Source organism: Chamaea fasciata, unplaced genomic scaffold (genome assembly GCF_029207755.1).
Source record: "Chamaea fasciata isolate MVZ Bird 193981 ecotype frontalis unplaced genomic scaffold, bChaFas1.0.hap1 SCAF_10, whole genome shotgun sequence".
NCBI classification, from domain to species: Eukaryota; Metazoa; Chordata; class Aves; order Passeriformes; family Sylviidae; genus Chamaea; species Chamaea fasciata.
In genome coordinates, this window is record NW_027094095.1 from 23,837,392 (window position 1) to 23,853,385 (window position 15,994).

Genomic DNA, 15,994 nt, shown 5'->3' on the forward strand with positions numbered 1-15,994 from the left:
ACAGTGTCTCACTGTCCCTCCCGAGCGGTGGCCAGGGGCACCTGGGTGACCCTGATGTCCAGCCTGCTGATGCTGAAAGAGCAGGGGAGCAAGCAACCCGGCCCCTCCCTGTACAACCTCCTGTCCCCCAGGAATCTGGACCTTCCCAGTTCCCCCAGCCCACAGCCAGCTCCGGTGCTGCAAACTTATTCCCAGGGGCTGGCAGTCGCTGGAGGGATCATGCCCCAGCATCTCCCTGGTGCTGCCGGGGCATCGCTGTCCAGCTCCCTCCACAGCCCCAGCAGCACAGGGAAAGCCTGGCGGGTGCCAGAGCAGCCACGCTACGAACGCAGGATGAAAAAAAAAACCGGAGTAAAATGATGGTGGCAGAGCACTGCCTGATCGGAAATGGTTAATTACGGGGAGGAGGTGTGAGGCACTGTCCTCTGCCTTTGCTTGCTGAAAAGCCGACAAAGCCCCAGCGTGGGCCTGCTGGTAATGGCTCTCATTAAAGCCGTCGGAGCAGGAGTTTGAAACCACATCCATTTTCCTTAACCACTTTCAGAAGGGGAAAATGCTGTTCTGGCCCTTGCTATTTGTGGTGTGCTGGGTACTGCAGGCTGGGAAAAGGCAGGCCTTGTCTCCCTGAATGCAGAGGCAGAAGTCTGGACCACGGCCTTTTCTCAGGACTGGCTCTGTGGCATGTCACTATAACCTTTTCTTTTTAAGTTCAGGGAAGATGTGGAGAGTAAAGGGATCTTCGTAAGGGAGAGGCACAAGGCATGAGCTTGGTCCCAGTGCCTCCACTCTGCTATACGAAGAAATTATGGATCCTGGTTTAAAACCGTTTAGTGGGGTAAGAGTTGATCTTAAAATAGCAATGAAGCCATCAGGATGCTCCTTTTCCCAAAGGTTTGGGAGCTTGCCCTGCACTTTTGCTGTTGCTGGCTTCCTCTGAGCCCCTTAAACAGCAAGGAGCTGGGATCTGCCTGGAGTTACAAATGGTAAAGAATGTCTTTGGGCAGAGAGAAGGGCAGTTTTGGTTGGTGGTGCTCTGGCTGGGAAGAGGAAGGCATCCAGGGAGAAGAGGGAGGTCTCCCTGCTTCATCAATGCATGTGGGACAGACCCCAAAACAGAGCCAGCACCCCTTGGGGTGGCAGGAAGTTTGGGGGTGAGGTAGGAGGTGGTCACACTGAGATGAGTCTGAAGGATGCAGACATAAAAGAGCTATTTTCCCCTATGAAGAGTCTGGATTTCATGCAGATGGGTCCCTGTCCTTCTCTCCAGCAACATTCCTCAGAAAAAGGGGTTATACCCGGTTCCAACACGGCTGCTCCCTGTCAGGGAGTGCTGGGCTCAAGCAGAGATGTGGTGGAGGGGATGTGGTGGGTCTGGCTTGGCTACAGGCATAGAGGAAAAAGGCTCCCTGGGAAGACTGGGCTGTCACCCTGCTGTCTCAGAGCCATAGGACACACCTGCTGAAAAGGGCTGTGAGCTGGAGCTGCAAAACTAAAGGCAGGAGTGACGGCCCAAGCAGATCACCAATGTAGCAGGGGATTTGGCCTCTACTGACCTTTCTGTGCCTTTCTGCAGTCCCAGCTCCCTGCTGTGTCCTGGGCCTGTCCCCAGAAATGCAGACACCCGCATTTCTCTGCAGCCTCCTGGTCTCCTTAGCCCTTTTCCCAACCTCACCCCCACGCCACGGGACAGCCGCACGCCCAAGCACCGCCCCGCCTCTCTCCAGCTCATTGCTCTTGCAAGCTTCGCTTGGTGGGTGTATTTTGCATTTGCTTTTTCTTTTTTGCTATTCACAGGGAACAAAGAGGGGGTCACAAACCCAAGGGCAGATGTCAGGACAGGGCTGACAAGCCTGGGAGAAGGGGTGATGCCACCCACCCCGGCAAGGTCCTTAGAGGCTGGTTTAACCAGGGGGAGAAGGGCTTTGCTCCACGGTGCCGGCTCTGCCCATCCCTTCCTCTCCCTGCCCGGTCCTGCAAGGTGGCTGCTGCGCTGTTGCACTGCTCCATCCCTCTGCTCCATCCCTCCGCTCCATCCTTCCTGTCCATCCATCCCGCTGCTCCATCCCGCCCGGCCCGGAGGTGGCGCCGGTCACGTCTGCTGTGGCAAGTGGCAAGTCTCGCTGATGGCAATGACCACGTCCTGGGGCTGGCGGTCCCGGTGCCGCGGCGCCTCGGGCATCTCGCTCATCTCGTTGACGCTGTTGCTGATGCAGTTGATGTCGCTCTTGTTGCTGTTGTCATCCGGGTTGGGGCCAAAGATCCAGTCTGGAGGAGGGAAAAGCACAAAACAAGCCCCTGGTTATCTCCGGCTGTTCCCAGAGTTCAAGGTGGCTCGAAAATTGCTGCCTCCTGCTACACCCTACCTCTAGCTCTGGGTGCTTGCCCCTCCAGGAATGACCCTTGCCCACCCCTGCCCCTTCAGCTCCCTCCACTCCCCTGGTGCTGGGATCTCTGCTCCTCTCTGGGCTGGTTTTCAGGCTGCTGGTTTCTGGAAGCCCTCCCGGCTTAGGCAGATGAAATCACCCTGTTAATCCCAAAAATGAGAGTGAAATGCCACCAAAGTGAAGTGTGCATCTGGGGTCTCTAGCAATGTATTTCCTAAAGTGGGTTTTTGCTGTCAGGCAGAGTAAACGATTAAATAACTGTGTGACATCCAAATGGGGCTGGAGACATGGCTGGGACATGGCTTTTCTGCCCTGAGAGTATATTACAGCCATGTCAGGCCTGAAACCCCCCATGGCAGCTTTGGGGCTGTGCTGCCTGCTGGTCACCAGAGCACTGGGACCTGGCTCTGAGCTGATCCAGCCACTGCCCCAACCCTGGGGGTGACTGATCCCCCTCCAAAATACAGTGTCACTGCTGCATGACAGCGTGACTGAAACATCCCCTGCAGCAACAAGGATTGCAGCTGAGTGAAAGCACGTGGTGCTGCTTCCCAAACAGCTATCTTTTAAAAAATTTGGCTGTTTGGGCAGTGAGAGACCATGCCCTGCTAAGATGGGAAGGCAGCAGCAATGAGGATACCAAAGCTGGGGAAACCCAGGTGAGGGGAGAGTAGCTTCAGGACCTTGTGGCTGTGGGAAGTGGAGCACCTCTCTGCTTTAGCTCTGCCACCAAAATAAAACAGAGGTGGCTATCATGAGGCAGACAAAAGGACCAGCCTGGTTTTGTTGTTCCTGAGGAACTCTGCTTATTTGCCACTGGATCACACAGAATACAATTTCTCTCCTTTGCGGGGTGGGGTATTTTCTGCCCCCACAGAACACTCCAATTATGGCTCTTCAGTAGAGGACACAGACTTCCTGATGGAGCAGGGACACAGAAATGCCATCTTAGTGAGATGATGTCTTTCTCATGGGCTGTGGAAAAAAGTTTTGCAGCAAAACTGGGACTGAATGACAGCAAATGCCAGGGTGGGATGCCAGGTGTGAAGTGAATGGAAAATCTCATTTCTTGGCTCACCACTGGTGTCCAGACATTTCTTTACGTGTGAGCAGAGACAGGAATGATCTGTGGGCCTCCCTGTGCTTAGTATGTACATTGTAGGTCAAATTTTGGGCTTTTTTTGGGAGCCCCAAAACTTTTTTTTCCTAAGAAAAGCCAAAAATTTTGTTCTTTTTGCAATACAATGTTTAATTTTTTTTCTCCAGCCTGAAGCCATTTGGCCACACCATCCCCAAGAGAGCAGAACATGACTTCCAGGATGGTGCTCATGCTCTAGAGCCAGGGTAGGTGACCACCCTGCCAGGGGAACTGGACAGGGAGTGGAGGGGGTTGTGCCCCACTGCCAGCATGGGCTGACTGGAGGAGGGGGCTGTGTCCAAGGAAGTTAGAGCTCCCACCACTCTGGGCACAGGCAACATATCCAGAGAGTGACTGTTTCCCCTTGGTTTTCCTATTTTCTTCACCTTCATCACTGTGCTAGCAGCGTTTGCTGGTTGTCCAACGGGAAAGGGAGAAGAACCACCACAGTTCCCTCAACCACCACAGTGCTGGCAAGAGTGATTAGGAAACTCAGCAAAGAAGTGGTCCAGAGATTTTTGGGGAGCCCTGTATCTGCCCCAAGCCCCAACCAGGACATTTAGCTTTCACTTGCATAACCCACAGCCCCCACCAGAAACTGGGCTCCCCATCATAACCCTTCCCCAAGGAAAATCAGCCAAGCCCAGAGGGCTCATTTAGGGCTTTTTTCCTTTACAGCTTTGATTTTGCTTGGCTTTACTGTGTTTAGACTAAAGGTCAAACACTCCACCACCTTCTTCCTGGTCTGGCCCTGTCTGGTCCATCCCAGACAGAGCCTCTTGCCCCTAAGAGCTTGGAGGCTCCTCCAGCCCCCACACAGCTGCTTGCCGTGAGGAGAATCCGAAGGCAGTAACAAGATTGCCTCCTACAAATACTATTAAAGTTCTCAGCTTGCTTTCCTTGACGTCAGCCATAAAACTCCAGTGGGAGCAGCAGGGAAGAAGGGGAATAACCTGTAGAAAAAGGGGTGACGGGTCCTCAAATATCTCTGGATAAGGATTCTAATATAATATAATATGATATGATATAATATAATATAATATAATATAATATAATATAATATAATATAATATAATATAATATAATATAATATAATATAATATAATACAGTATAATATATCACAATACAATATAATATAGTATAATATAATTAATACGGTATAATATAATTAATTTAATACATTATATATATATATATATACAATGTATATTTATATATATATAAAATAAGGATTAACTGGATAAGGATTGCTGTGTGCAACAGGAAGCAAAGAGCGTTGCATGCCTGTGAGTAGGAGTAAGTGGCATTTGGTGGCCACATGATGAACATCTGGTGACATTTGTGGGCAGAAGAAGAAGCAAGAGCTGGATGAGGCACTGTGGTAAAGGCAGAAATGCAGGGGATGGGTGTTTTGGGAGAGCACCAAGGGCACCAGAAGAAGCCATCTGCATGGGGAAAGTGTCACAGTGCATTGTCACCAAAAGGGGATGTGGCTGGCCGGGGTGCCCTGGGAAGGTGGCTCGTGTGAGGCTGCTGCAGTCTAACTCCTGGGTAAGAGCAGGCTGGATTGTATGCCCTAATCCGAACCACTGCTTCCCTGGGAATTATTTCTGGAGCCTGCTGGATCTAATTACCCAGTAATCTGCAGGAAGATGTAATTAGGCTGTCATTAGAGGGTATTTACTGCGATGCCTTTATGATTTGACTGTGTAAGTAAGGAGTGAAGTAATTACACAATTACATGTTATTTGTGGCCATTTATGGCCTGTAACTTCAGCGTGTTGCCATGTGTGGAAGAGGGGAGCAAGGCCCCGTTGGGGCTGGCAGAGGATCTCCTGCTAGCAGGACCCTGGAGAAACAGCCATAAAAATGTCAGTGCCCTCATGTCCCCTGCCAACCACCACCGGCTCCGTCCCAGCCGTGCTCGATCCTCCCCAGTTTCTCCCTCCAGCTCTTCTCAGTGTGTGGGTGAGAAACCAAGGTCTCCCGGGGTCACCCATGGCATGTCTGGGGAGGGATGAAGGAGGAGAGAGGAGACCTGCACATCCTTGGCGTCAATGGGATTAAACCTTGCTCTGATGCGGAAGGAACTTTGCAGGGGATGGGAGGCACAACGTCAGGTCATGCGCCAGCACAGGCTGGAAACCTTGGATAATGAAAAACCCTGGAAAATGAACCCTGCGGGGGGGTGTGATCAGGTAATGGGGGTGGCCAAGGCCTGGGAGCCAAGGGGTGCTGGTGACTGGCGGAAGGGGGCTGCAGCCCTCAGCACCATGTCAGGTATTTCTCTCTCCAACCCTTACAGCTGGCAGGGGGGATGCATGAGCCACAAAAAGGAGACACAGCGGGGAAAACAAAATCCTCTTTTGGATCGAAGTCCCCATATGGGTTCACACAACCTCCAGCCAGAAGGTGAGCAAAGTTAGGCTGAACCTAATGACACCTAATGCACCTGGGACATATGAGGTCAGACCTGGGGCAAGCAGGGATCACACAGTACACTCCTGGGGCAGTGGCACGTCCACAGCCAGGACAGTCAGACTTTCTAGACAAGAAAAAGCATTGCCTGCCCCTACCCAGCCACTGGAAGGAGCTCGTAACACATGCTGCAAAATCCAGGGCATGTACACGGGTGTGTGTGTGTGAATGTCTTGGATAAAAGATAGGGACAAAGTGACTTTCTCAGCCAGGCTGGGGAGCAGCATCTAACCCACAGACACCTCTTCCTGCTCGTCAGGTGCTGCCAAGGCTCAGCGTGCCTGCTGGGGTCTGCAGGGCCAATGGAGAGGTGGGAAGTGCTCAGGCAGGTTGAGATCGATATGGAGCGATCGATCCAAAGCAGCTGGAGAGAGGAGATAGAGCAGACTGGGCAAATCAGGAGCCGTGGAATAGCAACTCTGTTATTATTATTATTATCCCCAAGTAGCAGAGTGATGTGGCACAAAATGCCCCCGCTCCTCCCTGGCTCTAAGTCTTCTCCTGGAAGCAGGACCCCTGGGATATGCTGTGTTTTTGGGGACAGAAAAACACTGGAGTCGCCCAGATGTCACAGCGTGCCCTTCTCGTGCCAGCAGCATGAGGGCTGGTCCTTGCTCAGAAACCCCTGACGGTGCAGGCAGCAGGGAGCAGCCTCCTCTTGTCTGAGTGCAGAGGGGCACAGGGCTGCCCTGTGCTCAGTGTCACCCTAAGGAGGTGGCCTGGTCCCCTGCAATCATTGGTGGCAGGGTGGGATGTCTATGAGGCACTTCAGCTGCTGAAAAAAGAGACATCGCAAGCAGAAGGGGGTGGGTGAAAAGGCTGGAATCTAAACACAGCCTGGTGAGTGAGACATTCACATTCATCCTGTAGAGATGGAAACAGGAAAGGAAGGGGCAACATGTTCGATGAACAATCAAACTCGTGCTCTAGTTTTGCTTTAAATGGATCTGGGTGTGAAAGCAGCTGCTAAAAAAGCTCCTTTCCCATCAGCAGGATCAGAAGCACCTCTTTCTTTGAAACAAGTCCTGACCCAGCAATCACATAGTGCTCTGCAGCAAGGCAGGGCTGGCTCTGGCCGGAACATTCCCAATGGACATGAGTTCGAGTGTATCCCTCATGTCTTTGACATGATACAGCAGTCGCAGCTGGACGTTGTATCTGTGTCATTTGTTCTACTTATTCATTAGCAAAATCAGCAGAAATCTCCCAGGTTTGTTCTGATGGAAAATCTATGTCTGCCCCTGGCAACAGTGATTTGTTAGAAACCCCCTTTCCTCCCTCAGATTCACTTCTTTCTAAATGAATTTGATGTTGGGGGTTGTTCTTCCTTCCCTGTTTTGCAGAAATTTCTCAGCTTTGCTTTGTCAAAATTGTCCTACACCCCAAACAGCATGAGCACTCTGCTTTGCTGATGGACACGAAAGAACACTGTTCCTCCGCAGAGCTGTCACCAGCATGAAACATCTGGTGGGAAAAGGGGTGACATGGAAAAGGCATTCAATTAATTACAATACTCTCTTAAAAACACCTTTTTTGCACCAGAGCAACCCTGGATCAAGCCTGCTTTTGGTCCCAGTCCCATCCATCAGGCAGCATTGCAGCTCCAGAGAATGGGTCTCTGAGAGGTGGCGACTCAGCTGTGGTAGGTGGGAGGCAGGCATGCTCCTGGGGGTGGATATTTGCTATCCATATCTTCCAGGGGCACAGTGAAAGTGACCAGAGAGTGAAGGAGCCCTGCTTGGTCTCAGCTCAGGGAAGACCAGCGCTTGCAGGGCCGTAGACAAACACAGCCCTTGTCCTGAGGACCTGACACAGCCCATCCCTGCAACACATGACGGCAGGAATGGGAAGGCTGCTGTGGGATGGTGCATCCCTGAAGCCTTGGTTGATGCCTGGCAGTGTGTGCTGGAAGCCATCCCTCTCCTCCAGCCTTGAGCTCCAAAGGTTTGGCTGCAAATGCAGCTGTCCTGGAGTGGGCCCTTTTTGCAGGGCCAGACCACTGTGCCTCCCTGTCTGGCCAACAGCCCCAGCCCATGAGTGGGAGTGGTGATTTATCCTGCAGCAGCCACTGCTTCCCTAAACAACACCTAAGGAACTCCTGATCCACCCCCATGCACCAGAAGGGAAACAGGAAGGGGATCACTGTCAGAGGCGGGTTAGCACCGAGATGAGAAAGCAGAAGGGAACCTGACGTGGTTTCTTCCCACAACTTTGGGAGGCAAAGGAATTATCCTCAAAACAGAGCTTGAGAAGACATCCTCTCTGATGGGCCTAAAACCCTGTCTGCAATCCCTACCATGGGCTGAATTACCCTCAGAGCCCTGTGGTTCTGTGTGGAGCAATTAAAAGTGGATCCTGTGTCCCTGCAGGATCACCCAGCAGCTATTTTCAGCAATGCTATATTTATACACAGTTTCTTTGTTCAAGGAGACCATTTCCTAAAGAAGCCTGAAATGTGGTGGTTGGAGATAAGGCTGAAAAATAAAAATATGGCTGATGGGTCAAAAGGGCAAGGAAAAGAAAGACCCTGCTCCAAGGATGGTGTTGGGTTTTGAGTAGTCCCAAAGCCATCGACCAGCACAGTCCTGCCAGTGTCAGTGAACCTGCCCTGCCTTGCCCCAGCTGGGCATCTGCCTTGGGCCTGTTCCCAAGGGAAAAGTTTCCTCCAAGGTCTCCTCTGGAGATCAGCAGCCCAGAGGAGACCTTGGCTGAATCGGGTGACACCAGCCAAGGTCTCCCTGCCAAGCACTGCTCCCACGCAAACCATCAGACCCTTCCCGTGTGGTTCCCGTGCAGGAGCGAGATGCTTTCCCCTTTCCCGGCGACCACACGCGTGCAGTCTCCATGGCAACAGCTTTGTTTCCAGTCAAACTTTTTATTTTTCCCCCCCTTTCCTCCCTTTCTTTTTTTTTTTTTAATGTTTAAATAAGAGTGATATTCAGCGAGCTGCTGGGGACGGAGGAGGGAGGGCGGGCTGATTCCCGAGGATTGCGGTAATTAGGCGCCTCGTACGTTGGTGACAGGCTTGTCATTTGCCAAGCCAGCTCCTCGCCGCAGCGCCGGCTCTGGCAGCTCTCCAGCGCTTCCGAGTTAAGCAGCTTTCCAAATGCTTCGACCCAATTTGCCTTAACTGGTGGTGGGATCCGAGCTGAGCTCACGCAGGAGCCTCCCTCCCACCCTCCAACCCCAAACAGAGACATCTGATGAGTTTTGGGAAAGCCAAACGCGAGACTTGGTCAGCTCAGAGCAAGCAGGAGGGACTGAAGAGAAATTAAAGTGTTTGAGGCTCTCCTTGGCCAGGTCTCTCCAGGAAGAGCTGAAGAGGGACTCTTTCAGAGCCCTCTTATCCATATCCAGGTGCTCTGCCTTCCTACTCTCCAACAATCCATCTTTCCTCCTTTTCCTATGCAGCCTCTCATTTTCCACTCCTCCCCAGCCCACTGGGCAGCACAGCGGCGTTCCTGTCCCCCTGGGGATGCCTGGGCAAGCTCTAACTGATTTTTTAAAGAAGCATCTGCAAGAGAGGTGTCCGTGTTTCAAACATCCGTTTAGATTTCTCAGGGAAAAAACCTTGGCAGCATCCTGAGAACCCCTTCACCACCTGAAAGTGAGCCCAGCACCTGCTTCTCATTGTTCCTGTGGGTGCAGGGGGCTGGATGATGCTTTGATTCCCCAAGCCATGTCCGACAAGCTGTTACTGAGGAGTCATAATCATCCCTGATGCCTCCGAGTGACTGTTTAAGGCAACGATTAACTATTCCCACTTTAATCTCCCTGAAACAGGCTCCAGCCCTTTGGCATCTTATTTCCATCTCTCCCTGTATATTTCTGAACATGATTAGTGCAGAAACGCTGATAGCAGAGGCTGGAGCTGCTGCCGAGTATATAAATCCAGGCATTGTGTTAAGGGAGCTAATAGAGCAGCTTCTTATTTACTATCCCTTGGCCTCTCTGTCCTGTCCCTAAAGTAAATTTATGCAAACCCATTCAAATTGAACCTTCTCTTTAAAGGCTGTTCCTTGGCAGTGTTAACAAACATGGTCTAGTCCTCTCTCCTACGAGGACTGGCTCATTATAAGTGTATAAACTGTGGGAAGATGGGCCTGGAGTGCTAACTAGGATGAGCTGGAGGCAGCCTTTGGCATTGATGGGTGCTGCTGGAGTTTGGGAAATGCCTTCTCCTCTCTGCCTGGAGGACAAAGGAAGCTCACATCTGGATTTCTGACCCTAACTTGGAAAAATGTTACTTCCACCTGGGGCAGGGAGGATGCTTTGCCCTCAGCAAGGGGCGTTAAAATGGGAAAAGGTTTCTTCCAAAGTGGCAGGAAGTGAGCAGACCCCAGCGCTGTCCCTGTGCTTGTCCAGCCCCTGGGATGGCCACGGTGCTGTGAAAGGCTGTGGAAGTCCCTTTGCAAAGGGCTTTGCAAGAGAAGGGGTGCCCTGCTGACCTTGTCCCATGCAGAGGCTAAAGTTAAGGCTCACAGGGAACATTGGTGCCGAGTTGGAAGCGGCACATCTGGGGCCCAGGTGCCCCCCTGACTGCAGCTGCAGCCCCCCTCTGTGCCTGGAGGGGCATAGCATTTCTGTGGGGTTTGCCCTGCTTTGCAGTACCCACCCAAGGGCTGGTTTTGAGCATCCACATCTGTGCTCTCCTGCATCTGGGACCACAGCAATGGGGGCAGGGGTGTCTGCTCTGCGGGGGCACTGGGAGTGGGCTGGCCCCTGCCTCGGGGGAGTTTCTAACCTGGCCTGACCTGGCCCTTTGAGCATCTTGGGGCAGGAGTGGGTGTATTTTTAGGTGCTGTCCCCAGTGCCTACCTTTGTGGGGAAGGCAGAATTAAATCAGATGAGTGGCAGAGCCAGGTGATGTTACAGCCCCAGCAAGCTGCTGATTAAGTGTTAAATTTAACACTTTAAGACAACATATCTGTTCCCTTCCATCTGGAGCAAAGAAAAACTCCTCAGCAGCAGCTCCCTGCTGTTTTCAAGGCTCAGTCTCATGTGAGACCCCAAGTACTGCTCCCTGCCAGGAGGTTTGACCTTTCTTGTCCCAAATAGCTCCTCTCTAAATCTCTGCGTCCTGGCCCTTGCCTGGTCATGACCCTCTGCCCAAAGGACTTGGCTTGCTCTCACCTCAGTAGGGCAAGGGTGCTGCCCACCCACAGGCACTGGCTGGAGTTTTGACTGGTGTGTGTCTCCTGTGTCCCAGGAGCAGGGAGATAAAGCGGAATCATGAATGAACACGTGGATTTTGTTCCAGAGGAGTGTGATCTCCCTCCCCCTGCAGAGATGGAACCTGCAGGGCTTCCACCCTGACTGGGGGTCAGGCTCAGAGCAAGGCTGTGCAAAGGGATTTCAGCCTCGCTTCCCTGTGCAAGGTGTTGTTTCCAGAGCTTTTTGGGGGTGTGCACATCTGCAGGAGCCAGGAGCTTAAATCCTTCTGGGGATCCCTTCTGGTTCCCTATCCAAGCTGGAAAACTGTCGCCAGCATGCTGAAGCAAGGCCCTGACCCCCAAAAGAACACTATTGCTGTCAGGGTGGCCAAAAGCACCAGGGATTCAGATGGGAATTGGGCACATTTGCACTCCTCAGCATGACCAGCCTTACAAATCATGGGGCAAAGAGCTAGAGTATCACTGAGGGCTTGTCATAAGCAAGTAGGCACCTCTGCCTGCACTCTGCCTGACCACAGCAGCCAGCAGTGTTTGTGCTCTCAGCCCCAATGCCAAGGGACAGCGTTCATCAGCAACAGGATGAAACCAAAGAGGAGGAAGCCAAATCTCAAAACAATGCACGCTCTTTGGACTGTCATTGCGTGGATTTGTTGCAGGGGCTGTGAAGGCTGTTGTAAGGCAACAAGGGAACCAGACTGCTGAGCTGTGTTTCCTAGGAGTTTGTGGACTCACTGGTGCCTAATGAGGGGTTAAGCTCATATGGCAGATTCTTTTTCACTATGCACTAGTGGGTTGTTATCCTGTGCTCAGGTATCTGCTGCCATGAAACTTTTCATGTTGGAGACCTCTAATCCAAGCTCAGTTGAAACTGGCCAAGGGATTTTACAGTGATTTGGCAGCACAGACTCACGCACATACATTTATACCCATGCACACAGGCACAAGATCTGCTCCTTTAGGAAGGGGGCTAAACCCAAGGGTTTTCTCTGGGAAGATGGTCAACACGGAACTCAGCTTGGAGAACCTAGCACATTAAATAAACTAACACTTGCAAATGTGAAAGGGTCCGGGCTTAGTCTGAACCCCACCCAAATCAAAGGAGAGATGCAAGGCAGCACGTCCAGACTTGGCACCAGGCTCTTTTTGGCCACAAGCACACAAGGCATTGAAGCCCACACTCACCTACAAAGTCGTAAATGAGGTCCTTGATGAGATGGCCGACGATGGCGTATGCCACTGCCACCACCACCAGGGCTGCCATGAGAAGGTAGAGGACAGCCTTGGGCAGAGGGATGGCGTCTCGAGGAGGGGGTTTGTACTCCTTGTAGAGCTGGTCATTGTCCGAGTATGAATACTGGAACAAGTGGTCCAGGCCAGCTGTGAAGTTGCTGGAGTTCATGGACTGGCTATTGGACAGGTAGTTGTCCTGTTCGGGGTCCTGGAGGACACTTACCACCGAGCTGGTGGTGGCTTCCACTTGCTGTACCAAGTTCAGAGTCTTGTTAACGCTGGGGAGGATTTGGGAAAGGAAAGTGCTCCAATCTTTGATGGCACTGATGTTGCAAATAATCATAATTGCAATGAGGAAAGAGGTCTCCAAGCTCAAGAGACTTAAAAGGGAGAGAAAGAGGTGAGAATTGCTGTGCTTACACCAAACCATGTACTGCAAAGCGGGCAGAGAAGGTCTGGATGGGGTATATTTCTCATTTGCAAATTCTTACATGATCCGGTAGGGATGCATCTGTGGTACCTCGGTCTCACTCCTGGAAATGCCCGCAGAAAAGCCCTATGGGCATGAAGTTCCTTAGGAAAAAGTAGGTGCTGGAATGATTTTGACCGATATCATTTTTGTTTCTCAGCCACCTCTCCCTTATGCTACTCACTGATGAAAACCGGAGAGATAGGATCTTGTAGATATATTCAGTCATCTGGAAAGGAAAGATAAATTGCCCTTCTCCAGCTTTTTATTTTCAGAGGCGATGGTCCTTGGAGAGATGGAAATCCCTCCTTGGCTCTGCCCCAGGCTCCGTCGGGCGCAAGGTGTGCGGTGCCGTCCTGACTCTCCCGTTAGCGCTGCCCAGAGCGTTCGCCGAGGAGAAAAATGTCCAGACCCCACAAAGTTCAGCTGCTCCCGGTGTGCGACGGGGCCGCCGGCGCGTAGCTCCTGGCCATTCCAGCTTGGCTTTCAGCAACTTCTTTTACCGGCATCTCCCGATCGATTCCTTTAAAGACAGAACCAAGTCAGAGACAACGAGCACGCCGGCAGAGAGCCCAGCACCCGGTTCCCACCCCAGCCCAGAAGCGGCCGGTCTCGGGTTTTACCTTAAACACTTTCCCAGCCAACCGATCCTCTCGCCTGATGCTCCAGCTTGTTTTATTCAGGGCTGAGCTCCCTGCGGAGCTCCCCGCACGCAGCCGCCGCTCCGGTGCCGCTGCCCGATGCCGTGTGCGGGGTGCTGGAGCACGCGTGTGCGTGTGCGTGTGTGTGCGGACACTCCTCCCCGTTCCCTTCCCTACTGTCCCTTCACCCCGCAGCCCTGCCGGCCCTTCCCAGCCTCCCCGGCTCCAGCAGCGAGGGGGATTAGCTGTCGGGAGGTTGGCTCCAAAACTCCTGAGCGTGCTGGGAAGCAGGCGATGCGTGGCGGGAGCGTAGGCTCAGCCTCCGCCGCTGCTCCCCGGGGAGTTAATCCTTTCGATGACAAAAGATGAGCTTTGATCCGTCTGTCGGATGTTCCCGGGGAGGTGCAGGGGAAGGTGGGGAGCAGCCGGAGCACTGGCGTGGGTAGCCCAGGTCCAGCCGCCCGCGGGCGCTGAGCTCAGCCTTTGTCTGGGAGCGGTGCCGCCGGCAGGGAGGAATCACATCGCGGGCGCTGCCGGGAGCGGGGAGGACATCATCGATCCCACCGCCAGCATCCCGCAGGAGCGATGCTGCCCAGAACCCCGCTCCCTCCCCGGCAGCCTCCGCCCAGCAAAGTTTTGGCATTGGAGGGATGACTGGTTTGCAGGAAGGACGGAAGGTTTGAGGCTGAGCTGCCTCGCCATCTCCCCTCCCTGCTAAGCTGTCTGTGCCAACTGGTAAGAGCCAGCCTGTCCTTGGGCACCTTGATAATGGTCTTAAACTGGTACAAATACATCTCCTCATCTACCTCAGTGGTGGGATCTCTGGGATCGCTGAGTTGATGGCTTGGTTTGAAGGCAGTGGGACATATTTAAAGAGGATGAAGATGGAATCTTAGAGAAGGGGAAATTATCTTTCTGTATCAGGAGGTAAAAAAAAAACACAGCCGCCGCCCCCCCCCCCCTTTTTTGGGGGGGGGAGGGGGTGCTGCTTCCCCATGTAAGAAACAGCTGTCACGGGGGCAAGGAAATCACCACATTAGGCCCAAAAGCAGCCAAATGGAGCTTCTGAGAAAGAATAGCAAAATATTAACTTTGTGTGCGTGTGTGTGTGTGTGTGTGTGTGTGTGTGTGTGTGTTACCAGCCAACAGCAATCCTGCCAGCAGCCTGGAGGTTGGAAGAGTATAGAATAAAATGGCAACATCTCCTGTACAATAATATCACCAGTGTTTGGGTTGGCAATGGACAGATTGTACCAGCCCAGAAGCAAAGAAAATGTGGAGGAAAAAGCTTTTCTGCCCTCCCTGGAATGTGCATGGACCATGTCACAGTCATTTCTGGTGCCCAGGACCATTGAGCAGCATCCTAAAATTTCTTCTCACAAGTGACGGAACTTTGGTTACACAAGGATATCTGGGCAGCTGTATGGATACATATCCTGCAGTGGGATAGGTCCTGATGTCCCCCTGTCTCAGCATCTTGATGTCCAGAGTTGGAGCTGCTACTCTGCCTCCAGAGCATGAAGCTGCAGAGATGCTTTGAGAGCCAGGGCAGGAGTCAGGAGCTAAGGGCAAATGGGTCCTCTGTCAGATTTTCAGTCCTCCCACACTAGATTTTATCCTTCCAATATTATATTTTATAAGAACTCTTCAATGTGAAGTGAGTTTTGGGCTCTGTGCAGGGGTGGCACAGTGCAGTCTGACTTTGCTCTGCTCAGAGGCACATCTTTGCCTGGGCTCTTAGGAGGAAAGAACAACCCCCAGACATGGCCACTGGTCGTCGGGGCCGAAGCTGCTCCAAAGCTGTACTTTCACCACAACTATTTGGTGTTAGCAGTTGCCATGGCACCAGTGCATCAACCAGAGGGAACAGGAGAGCATCTGGTCCAGGCTGACCCATACCTGTGCCTGCCTTCAGCTGTGACTGTCCCAGGCAGGCTCCCACCGTGGCGTACCCCTTTATTCCCAGGAGGGGATGGAGCTGAGTGATTTGAGGCAAAGGGTTTGCAAAGGTGTGTGTACCTGAGGAGGTTAATCAGAGCTGAGGGCAACAGGGGAAGCTTTCTGTGTGCTTGGGGACAGCTGGTGACAACAGCCCAGACCTCACTCCAGTGGGACACAAGGGCAAACCCCCTCAGTTTCCTAGATCTCCACTGAGCACTTGTGGGAAGAGGCTGGAAAAGCACTTGGCGAAGCTCTGAGTTCTGCTGCAGATACTGACTCCATTAAAGGGGCTCAGGGCAATACCAAAAAAATGCTCCCCCACCATTTGTATTTCCCTGCAGCGGAAATAAAGTTGGCTCCTTTCATTCTCATTAACACCCTTATCAATCCAAAGTGACTAAATAGATGCTTAACTGTTCATTATACACTCTCTGCATCTCCGGTTTGAAAGGGAGCCTTTATTTCCACAATTATGGTTTCCAACCCATTACAGAGGGAGAGAGCATGGAGAAATATACAAGTGTGGATTTTAATAACC

General features: G+C 52.3%; 1 protein-coding gene across 1 annotated transcript; it reads right to left on the minus strand.

The window, feature by feature from the left end:
- Window positions 1-1,747: 1,747 nt before the first annotated feature.
- On the minus strand, window positions 1,748-13,961 carry LOC136294954 (uncharacterized). The gene is made up of 3 exons (XM_066193131.1): window positions 13,498-13,961; window positions 12,358-13,397; window positions 1,748-2,265 (listed from the first exon to the last, which is right to left on the minus strand). Exons 2-3 carry the CDS (start codon window positions 12,833-12,835, stop codon window positions 2,090-2,092), a joined length of 654 nt encoding a protein of 217 aa, XP_066049228.1. The 5' UTR covers window positions 12,836-13,397; window positions 13,498-13,961; the 3' UTR covers window positions 1,748-2,089.
- Window positions 13,962-15,994: the final 2,033 nt, after the last annotated feature.

Bases quoted from the DNA above. Each gene is read 5' to 3' on its own strand.
- LOC136294954 (XM_066193131.1), bottom strand. From the start codon at position 12,835: ATGGTTTGGTGTAAGCACAGCAATTCTCACCTCTTTCTCTCCCTTTTA. The intron at 2,266-12,357 runs GTGAGTGTGGGC...TCCCTCCTCCAG, and splicing joins CCTCATTTACGACTTTGTAG to ACTGGATCTTTGGCCCCAAC.